The 11403-nt window shown below is 36.0% G+C and overlaps 1 protein-coding gene across 1 annotated transcript in view; it reads left to right on the plus strand.

The window, feature by feature from the left end:
• Window positions 1–5834, plus strand: part of IRS2 (insulin receptor substrate 2) — a 36113-nt gene extending 30279 nt beyond the window's left edge. The window contains exon 2 of the mRNA XM_044670534.1: window positions 5107–5834. Within this exon, the coding sequence (XP_044526469.1) occupies window positions 5107–5111 (5 nt within the window). The 3' untranslated portion in view covers window positions 5112–5834. The remainder of the gene's footprint in view (window positions 1–5106) is intronic.
• Window positions 5835–11403: the final 5569 nt, after the last annotated feature.

The following is an 11403-nucleotide window of genomic DNA, read 5'->3' on the forward strand; positions in this document are numbered from 1 at the left end:
TGGAAAATACAAAGATAAATAAGATAGCCCTGATATCCAAAGTGCGTGCAATCCCAATTAAGATATGACAAGTTAAAAAAATGAGAATATAGAAAATGCATAGGAGGCATACAGATTATTTGTGAATGGAATAAGGAATTAAGATATTATTTCCAGTTGGAGGCAGTACTTATGAAAGAAGTGACATCTAAATTTGGCCTTGATCAATGAAGGATTTTGAATCAAGTGACAGAGATCCAGGATGTGAGGGATGCTTTTCAGGCCTAAGAAATAGGATAACCAAAATCATAAAAGACTTGGAAGGAGGGATGTTTCTCTGGGGTTTAATAAATAAGCCTCCATTCTTCCCAAATCCTCATGCTAGATCTCAGGAAACAAGGAGACATCTTTATCAGAGCTGAAATCTATCTCCAGCCTTTCAATTTCTACCCTTCATCTCTCTGTTAACAACTATTGTTTCTGATGGCTAACGTTGTTGATGTTTTGTGAGTATCACTAAGCATTCTCAAGCTGTCTACTTGTATCAGCAGTACCATCATAAAGAGGGTTTGCTAAAGCTTTTTTTTTTTTTTAAATCAAGCCAATTATAAGCCAGTACGGTTTGAAAAGGATAGGGCCAACTGACTGGTAAAAAGATAAATTTCAAAAGAACATGAGATCTAATAGAGTTGAAATCTTTCCCTGAAGCTAACGTAGAATCAGGTGGTTTTTTTTTTTTGGTCACATTGTTTTTTATTAATCAAGGAACAAAACCACATTCTCACTTTGGGGTCTGCTTTACTAAATAAACCTAGAATTTCAAATGTTTGTCTTCCTTTTTCATTTATGCCCAACTCTTCATGACCTCATTTGAGATTTCCTTAACAGGAATACTAGTGGTTTGTCATTTCTTTCTCCAACTTGTTTTATAAATAAGGAAACTAAGGCAAACAAGGTTTAAAAGACTTGTCCAGGGTCACAGAGCTAATTAGTGTCTCAGGCCAGATTCGAACTCAGGAAAAGGAGTTTTTCTGACTCCAGGTCCAGCATTCTATCTACTGTGCCACTTAGCTATCTTCCCATAGTATCTACTAACTTGTCTCCTTATCTCTAGTTTCTCTACACTTTAATCTGTCCAACACACATTGCTAAATTAGACTTCTTTAATTCTGCTCTTACCGTGCCATTCATGGTAATAAATGCCCCAAAATCTTCTGCAGCTCCCATTTGGCAAAACAGGTTAAACTCCAGCCTCCTCAGTCAGCAGTGAAAGTCCTCCATAATCTGATATTATCTTGTTCTTTTTTTCTCTCTCTCTCAAACTCCCCATTGTGTTGTTAATGTTAGGAACCCCTTTCACCCTGTAACTCAGAGTAACCGAGGTAGCTAGGGCACTATGAGGTTAAGTGACTTATCAATGACCGTGCCTTTTATTACAGTAGGGTAGTACCTGACTTTAAGACTGACTTTGTCTGTCTACTATGCCAAGGTGCCACTGAACACTGAATCTGAGATGACCAAAATCAAAACTTTTTTTAAGTCTATAGACTTAAATAGGACATATCAAAAAGAGATAATTTTATTTATCAAAATACTTGCCAATATGGTCAAACACTAGTCATTTGGCAGTCCTAGTTATCTCCTGTTATTCTCATTCACCAATTATGTTTGAGACAGTTACTCCTTTCACTTTTTTGCGAAGAAAGTACTTGCTTTATTGTTTTCTTTCTTCATGCTCCCCTAACTTGGAATGCTGTCTTTATCTTCTTTATCCCAATCTTGCCCATTTTCTTCTCAAGACCTTTCTCAAGTCCCAGATACCCTCTGTAAAATCCCCTGACCACCCCCAGCCTGAATCTCTCTGTCCTCTAAACTGCAATAGCAATTGTTGTCAGTACAGTTTTGGCCATTAATCACGTACTGCTTTCTGACATTCTTCCATTGTTGTCTTGAACTACTATTTAAATCTTTTATTATCATTTCACTTTTCAGGCATTTATATAGGATCCCCTGCTTTGAGTTATGAGCCCCATTTCTCTTTCCCTCTGAAACCCTCGTTAATTCCTTACTGCTTTTTGTAACACCCACCCCCATCTATTTCTTGTCTTCTCTACTAAGAAATTAATTTTTTATCTGCTGATTAGTAAAGGGAAATATAAGAGTTTAACATAAGGAAAGTAAAGGTTGCAAAATTACCAGGGTGTTTAAAGCTAATCCTGGCTCTCTAGGTTTATGGGAAGAGCTGTGGGCCTCAGTTTGTCTTAGTCAGAGTTATCAAATATGTGGCCTCCAACACACCTGAGTGTGGCTCAATCCAGGTTAAAATGTAATTAGGAAATATTTAACAAATAAATAAAAATACAGTAAAATATAGATAGCATTACATTTCCGAACTAAGTAAAATCTGGCCCTCAGAGATCCTTTTATGTACAGATTATTGGTACCTTTTCCATTTGTGTTTAACATCACTGGTCTTGGCCATTTCTTTGAATTCATATTTTAGATTTTGCCCTAAAGTCAAAGTCCAACTCTGCCAAGGATGACTATTGAATCAAACTATAGGTTTCCTAGCCTCAGGAGCTTCAGATTGTTAAAATTCATAATCTCTTAGAATACATTGGGTATTCCTATTTCATTTTATGGAACCCTTGTCTCAAAAGATCTTTTCTGATATTGTCCCCCAAGATTTCTTCCATGATCATTAGGTTGGCCTAAAAGAATATTATAACTATCACCTATACCTACCCTTAAGGTATTTGTGGTTCTCACTCTTATCTTATCCCTGAATGCCAATAAAAAAGACTCTTCTTTATCTAGTCTCAAAAAATTCCTATCTTTTCATCCTAAATCAAAAGACCCTAGAATCTGGTAGCCAAGTCACTCTTCTGCCCCATGCTCCCTGTCCTGGGAGATTTCATTATAATGTTATAGATTTAGAGCTAGATGGGATCTTAGAGATAAGATGACCTAAAGTATCCTAAGATGATTGAAAGAACATAGATTTAGTCCAAAACTCTACATATGAGGAAACTGAGGTCCAGAGAGGTAGAAGCATCTACCCTACTTCACACAAGTAGTAAATAGTAGACTTGGCATTTGAACCTAAGTTTAAATACTTTTTCCCTGCAGTTTTCTTTTTCAGAAAGAAATTCAATAGTTGCTTGAACCAACTGATTTAGTCTGTTAGGTGAAATTTGTTTCTTAAGTCCTTTAGCTGATATCATGGGCCCACTTCTCTTTTAGATCTAACTGATCCTAATTTTCATTATGTTAGAGCCTGCCTTCCTCCCAGTGCCTTCAGGAAGGGTCTCTAGCTGATTGAACTTCTTTTCCTATTTGGGATTAATGAACACAGGTTGGACTCCTACCAAGTTCTGGTTTCCAGTTGAGTTTATTGGCTTAGTTAGTAGTAGGTTAGTCCTTTCTGGGAATGAATCCAACTCTATCAATCAGTTCTACCAATTTTATAATGTCTTCAAATTAAAGACTCCTTCTTGGACTCCCCCTCACCTCGTATCCCAAAAGAATAAGTTTTCTAAGAGTAGGGTTCATAGTAAGAAAAAAAATACTTTGAACATTAAATGATTAATCATTGACAATTTCCTTACTCTTTCCCTAAACAAAGGGAACAGAACAGAATCAAAATTTCACACTTTCAAATTAGATGATAAGTTTCTTGAGGTCAGGAACCTTATCTTACACATATTTCTATTTCATTTCCTTGTGCAAGTTAAACTTTACTTTTGATTTTAGTAGAAAAAGTCCTTGAGAACATTGTTATGAGCCCATGGTCCCATGTAATGTGACATAGTTAACACAGGAATTTGTAGAACTGTGAAATTAAAGTCTATGTGAGCTTGCATTCCTTACCTCATCCCTGAGCTCCATACTCTGCCAAGCTCTTTAGCATGGAAATTTGGAGTGACTCCTTTACTAGTCTATCTTATCAGGATGGAGATACTTCTTGGGCTATTATGACCTTATGACCTATATGAAGTCCATCAGGAATATGGTATTGCCTGAGTAATGCATTCCAGGAAACTTCTTAAGTTTTATTTTTAAATCAACAGGACCTATGGTATCCTTTTTTTGTGGTCCAGAGAAGTTTTGTGAGAAGCTTTAAGTGATTGAAATGTGGCATTAAAAAGCAATGTGAACAGTAAAGAGCTTAAATTATGTGCATAATTCAATATGGAAAAGTTAGAAAAGTTGTCTGAAACCAAAATTTTATTAGAGCCTGGAGAGGAAAAAGACATGAAAAACCATTAAAGAACTAGGAGAAAGCAAATATGGAAGGAAGGAAACTTAGTGGAAAGCAATTGGATCTCTTAATTACCTGGATAGACAGTCAACATCTCCACCTAGGAAAGAAACAAGAAATAAAATGGAATATTTTGAATTTAGAGAGATAAAGAGAAGCATAGGAAAATGATGGTTACTAACATTGGTGTGTATAACTGATTTTTTTTTCTAATCAAAAGTTTTTTTGGTGATGCTTTGCAATGAAGACAATGTGGTATTTATAGCAAAAAGTTGGGCTTAGCAGTCAGAAGCACTAACTTTAAGTCCCAGATTTAGTACTTAACCAACTTTATGGCCATTTACAAGTCACTTAATGTATTTTTAGTCTCAGTTACCAATATAATGGTGATGATAAATTATCGTGCTCATCTCATAGAGTTGTTGGAAGGAGCCAGAGAAGCAACATATCTGAAGCACATTGTAGACCTGACACATTGATTGTTCTCACATGGAAAATGTTTAGTCCTCATTGAATTTGCTTTAAAAAAAATTCCCTGTAAACATGTGATACATACAGTTGATAATTCCATAGAACCTAAATGGCAGTATAGGAAAGGCACCTTTTTTTTATCTTTCAATCTCTTTTTTTCATGCCTCCTTTGTCTCAACTCCATTAGATTGTGAGCTCCTTGAGAGCAGGGACTTTTGGGGGATATTTTTGCCTTTGATTCTCTAGCATTCAGTATAATGTCAGGCATAGAGCAAGCACTTAATAAAATGCTTTTTGACATGACTTGACTCTTCCTGGAGCCATTAAAAATCTGCCTTCTTTTTTTCCCCGAGGGTGGCCATTACTCACTTTTATTATTTTTTTTTTCTTTTCAGAGTGAAAAATCTGGCTAGATCACCATGACCTCATACACCGGAGTATAACGTTAACAACAGAAGCTGCTCAGCATTTGTTATTTCTTAATCTGAAGCTGCTTATGGTTTACTTTTCTTTTTTGATCTGGGCAGTTACTTAACTTTTGAGATGATAATGGACTACATTAGACAAGGAATCATCAAAGAAAGGAAAACGACCTGCCTCACTTGTTTCCTGTTTTTTGGCATCTATCATCATGCTGCTGTTTGAGAAAGTTAATTGAAGAAGCTATTCTATAAAAATCTGGACCTTTTTAGCTGACCACCTGAAGGGGTGGCCATTGCCTTCATTTCCTTCTTTCTTTTCTCCTTTTTTTCTTTTCTCTCCCCTCCCCACCCTTATAAAGACAAACTGTATTTATCCCTTAGCATGCTAGGAGATTCTGTAAAACCCACTAAAGCAGTAAAATCTGGTATTTACTGGTATACTCTCAAAACTACCACAGTCCTACCTCAATTCAAAGTAAAACCGGATTTGTATTGTTGGGGTATGGCAGGACCTCCTTTATATCTCTATGCTGAATGTTTCTGAAGAATGGTCATCAGCCTTATTGAACTCATTCAAGTGTATACAGCAGCTTGCTGGATCTCAGTTTCACTAGCTGTAGGGCTTATTTAGAGACAGAGAGCTCAGAATGGAACTGAACAGTCTCCATAAATGAAAATTTTATGTTGGACTTCAAAGATGGATGCAGAATAGTTATAATGTGTAACTAAAGCAAACTAAGTTAAAATTCATAAAACTCTATAGGGGTTGAAGTAGGGGGGTGGGGAAAGGGGGGATGGGATGGGGCTTGGGGAGGGGATGAGTATCTCTTTTTTATTTGACAGACTTGTTTAATCCTCTCTATGTAGATGTTTATGTAGGTACTTCGAATTGCAAAAGCCTTTTATCCTATTTACAAGCTCAAATTTCTCTGCTACCCCTAATATTGAGCTTGCATTTCTTATAACCAAAAATCCACATAGGCATGCTAGCAATGCAAGGGTGGTCATGGGTGTTTGGCAGATAAAAATATTATCTTTAATGTAACGCTATCATGTCAGCCAATATGGCTGCTTTGTACAAAAAGAAAAATGAGGCATTCCAGCCACAGACGTTAAGGGAAAAAGAAGGAAACACTGCAGTACTTGTCACTTGTCTAAAAGTCTTGACAAGGCTACCCATGTTTTATGTTTTCAGTGTTCTGAAAATAACAGTATTGTGGCAAATATCACAGATGTCACGTAGAACTGCTGACCCAGACCAGCAGAATCTTATGTCATCTTGCTGCTCCTTTGAGAAATTCGATTGGAGAATTCGCATACCTTTTTCTCCATGGGTACAACCCCAGTGTCTGCCTTCTGATAGTCATGTATGTATTACACAAATTCAGTGTAGATGTGAAACTTTTGAAAAGTTTCATGCTATGGGAAAAAATAAATATATATTATTACATCACTGTAAAAGAATGCATTAATCCAATGAGGTTTATTTGAGGAAGACCAAAAAATTAAATGTCTTACAAATCCAGTTAACGGCAATGCAAAAGTCTTCCTGCTTCCATGCTGAACTTTTAGAACAGAGGATTGTATTACAAGACAAAGATGAATGTAAAGTAATCCCCCTGAACATTTTTAAGGTTTTAATTTTCTGGGATTTCACAATGCAGCACTGCATAGGCCATACAATACTAGTTTGAAGGTCAATTTCAATGTATAATATGCTTTATTAAAAGGGTATAAAATGTTCTAAAAATTTTATTTAGTTTTGGAAATAAGATGATGGGTGATATTTGCTATGTAATTCCCCAACTAAAATAGCACTGAATGTGGAACCTGCTGAACACAATAGTGTATTGACTTATATTTTGAAGTAGTCCTCTGTACTTAACAGTAAAGTCATGCCACTATAGGAAATGGTTCATATTCACACTGCAACTTTAAAAACAAACACAAAAAAAAAACAAAAAAAAAGTTGACAATGTACTAAATTTTCCTCTATCCTGTACATTTCACGAAAGGCATATGCAATATTTACATTTTAATTTAGTTTACAGAATGGAACCAAAATGTATAAATGTTATGTTTGCTAAAACTTCACAATGTATATTGGGTCTTTGTACATTTTGCCTGACTTACCTTAAATTTAAACTATTTTTTGCTATATAAACTTTAACAGTTATTAAACAGTGTTTTCTTTTTGGGTACGTATCGTTTCTGGATATCAAGATGTTAAATATATTTCTTGCTATTGTGATATGACAAGAGACTTAACTTATCTTGCTCTGTCTTCCAATGTACACGCTGTATATAAGGATAAATGTGATGCTGCTGGAGACAAGAATTAATGGAACTAGAATAGTGCATTGTATTTAGTCTGTATTGATCATGGATGCTCTCCTTAATAGCCATATGCAATAAAATAAAATGCATTATTTATGAAATGAAGTCTTTGAGGACCTGCTTTCTGTAGGGTTTCTGAGTTGTGATATAAAACCACTTTACTCTTGCTCTTTTTAGGTAAATGAATAAATATTAACATTCTGAAAATATTGCATGCTTTTCCTATTTTAATTCTAAAGAGAAGATTCAAAAATAGTCTTTTCTTAAACATTTTCTCCAAAATTTCCACAAAACGAAATTTGTATAAAATCAGAAGTGCCCTCTAAAAAATTTTCCTAAAAAATTAGGAAAACTAATTCCAAAAAGTAGATGCAATTTAAGATAAAACATCAACTAATATTTTTGACTGGTCAGAGTCAAATGGAGACTAATGAAAATCTTGATGCCTTGTTAAATAGAAATATTTAGCAATCATTTATTGAAAACGAAGGCCTTTAGATTTTTATTCTTGTCCCATTTTCACTTTAATTAAAGTCATTTGACCAGGGCATCTGCAAACCATGAAAGTATTGTGGCTGCCACTGGTTTATAAAAGGTACAATAAAATAGGATGAAAAATCCTTGAAAATGTAAAAGGACATTTAAAAAAAAAAAGATTACCAGGGACCGGTCGTATTTCTATTGAGGCATTTGGGAAATTGGCAAATAGCATCTCTGGGTCACTTAGACATTGTTTACCTGCTCATTGGTTATACTAACTGCCCCATGATTGATAATTGTTGGTCAAACTGATCACTAATCAAATCTACATCGATTGATTTGACCTCAAGCCACAGTCAGAATGGTTCTTGAAATCATTCCATGCAGAAGGATAATCTTGACTTGTCATTTTTAAGAACTCATGCAGGACAGGAAAGGGTCATGTAGCATTAACCCTTAAGAAAGGACAAAAAGAATGACATAGAGAATGAAAGAGTTAATCCAGATACTTGTTAAGATATTGGAACTATTCGTTTAAAAATCAATTTGCAAATCCTTAGGAAATCTCAGAGTGCTAGACTGTAATTCACAGGGATCAGGAAAAAACCAATTCAGTCAGGTTATCTATTATATCAATTTTAATATGATTTTTATTCTGACCCAGGTGATGGACTCATCAATCAACTAAGGAGACTGGTCTGGGGTGGGCCACTACTTTTAGGAAGGCAATGATTGCACTAAAGAGTATAATAATTCAGAGTCAACTTGAGAGAGACCTAGCTAGTGGTCCCCAGAAGGGTCATTCTTAGTTCTAATATTATTTAATATCTTTAGCATTGATGTGGGTGATGGGCTAGGCAGGATACTCATTGATTCCATGAAAAAAACATGAGTTGAACAGGCTTGCTTACAGTATCGCAGTAAAAAAATTAAAAAAAAATCCAACAAAAAGCCTAGGACTAGGAGTTCTAGTTCAGAGCTGGCACCTTGGTTCTGGTGCCAGTTCTGTGAGCAAACTACATACCTAGCTGTGTGGTCTTAGTCAAGTCCTTTAGAATGTAAGCTCCTTGAGGGCAAGGACTGTTTTGTTTTTTGTCTTTGTATGCCCAAATCCTAGCACAGTGTCTTGTACCTAGTAGCCACTAAATAAATGTTTGTTGAATTGATGTCACTTCACTGCTGAGCCTCAGTGTCTTCATCCATGAAAATTAGAGGTTACTATCAGTTTCTCAATTGTGTGTGTGTGTGCGTGTGTGTGTGTGTGTGTGTGTGTGTGTATGTGTGTGTGTTGAATCCCTTTAGCAATCCAGTGAAACTTGTGGACCTCTTCTCAGAATAATTTTTTAAATGCACAAAATAAAATATATAGGATTACAAAAGAAATTAATTGTATTAAAATACAATTGTCAGGTTTTTTTTAAGTTAACAGGACCCTAGGTGAAGAACCCCTGCTGTATAGGATGGAAAGCTTACTAGGTCAGGGGCCACATCTCATTCATTTTTGCAAAGCCTAGCATTGTGCTTGTAGAAGTAAATCTTGTTACTGATAAATTAGATTGGTCTGCAATACCCCTGTCCATCTCAAAAATTGAATGAGCCTTAGCAAATATCAGTATTTCAAATTGACCTTTGCAAATCAGAGAAAAGATAAAATAATAGATTTCACTGATTTTAAATGCAAGAAAGGAAAACACTATATACACACCATGGTGACATCTAGACTTGCATAAATCCATTGTGTATCTCATAAATAGCCATCTAACCCCCATGTTACATATGAACAGCTTATTTGTCCATTTGCATCCCATGATGATGATCCTTGAGATTTCAGCCCCTCTTCTGGCTCACTTGAACTGATCTCTCTCTCTGTCTCTCTCTCTCTCATACCAAGTACTGAGATAGCAGAGACCTATGGATGGTAAGAAAATGAGGGAATATGAGTATGAAGTCTAAGGTCACTAGTCAGGGATATGCTGGTAAATATTTAACAACTCTCCCTGGGGGGAAAATGTGAGAAAGACAGAATTTTAAGTTTAATCTGCATTATTAACTTTTTTATAAGTCTAGACAATCAACAAAATAATAAATCAAGCACTAATTTATAACATTTGCATTTCTGAGATATAAATGCTTACACTGAAAATTGAAGTCACTTTGGCAGACTTTAGCACCTCTCTGCTGCTAGCCTGCCGTCTCCCTATCATTGCCACCAACATTTCCATCATAGGTTCAGTGCTAATTGTTCTTTCCTTGGTAGCGTTTTCACCCACAAATTTGTCTCCTCATACCCAGTGCCACCTCCAGAAGCCTTGTCATCTTGATATGAGAGCTGTCACTCTTACACTGCCACCCAGGTTCTTCAATGAGATGGATGAAATGCTTAGTTTGATTTTCTTCTGAAATCCATATGAATCCTATTTCCATCCTAATATTCTAGTAACTCCTACATACAACTTTCCTTTATAAGTTTTAAGATAGAATTAGAATAAAAAATGGATAGAAGTAGAGGATAGAATGAAAATTTCTCTGTTGAAAGGTAGGCCTATATCTGGGACTCATGGAAGAAAAAAAGGAGTCAATCCTAAACCAAGAATTGTCTAGGGCAGTGATGGGCAAACTATGGCCTGTGGGCCAATGGAGCCCCCTGAAATGTTTTATCTAGCTGCAGGACATTATTCCTAATCTGATGAATACAATGAGTAGGATACAATACAATGAAACTTCGAAAGAGTTGCCTTAGAAACAAACTGACATGAGCATTTCCTTTCCTTTGGCCTCCTCTGTTTGCCCATCACTGGTCTAGAGGGTTTTTATTGACAGAAAGCTCTGCCCCTACAGCTCCTTTATCTTTGAGCCCCCATTGCAATCCCACCTCCCTCATCCAATTCCATACCCTAGAGTTCCACTCTCAACTCAGTGCTCACTAGTTCCTGTCCTAGCTCATAGTGGCTTGGAGGTGGGAGTCTGCTGCCACTGCTGAGATCAGAGGGGTATTGTTTCTAGCATCCCCAAAATGGAACTCTGAATGAATTTTCCCAGAGAATATTATTCTTTATGGTGGTTGAGTTCCAAAGTGCTTTGGGAAGGTAAAATAATAGAGTGAAAACTGAGCCACAATCAGTGACCTTTTAAGGTGGATTCTGGAAATGTGACCACCTTCTCTTTCAGCAGGTGACTTCTATTTGACTGTGAATATTGTGAAGAGCCAGTTGGTTTGAATTCTCTTATCTCCCTTTTCAACATCTCAGAATCTATCCTTTTCTCCTATTCAGTGAATAATCACAGCAAAGAACATGCAATAAGTCAGAATTAACCTGAAAAATGTAGTTAAGGGTCCCTCCAAATCCATTCCATAGTCTATTATTTAATATCTTTGTCATTGATGTGGATAGTGTTAGACATTATAATCTTTGATATTATGAAAAGCACAGAGTTGAGCAAGTTTGCTTACTA

This window comes from Gracilinanus agilis, chromosome 3, assembly GCF_016433145.1.
Source record: "Gracilinanus agilis isolate LMUSP501 chromosome 3, AgileGrace, whole genome shotgun sequence".
NCBI lineage: Eukaryota > Metazoa > Chordata > Mammalia > Didelphimorphia > Didelphidae > Gracilinanus > Gracilinanus agilis.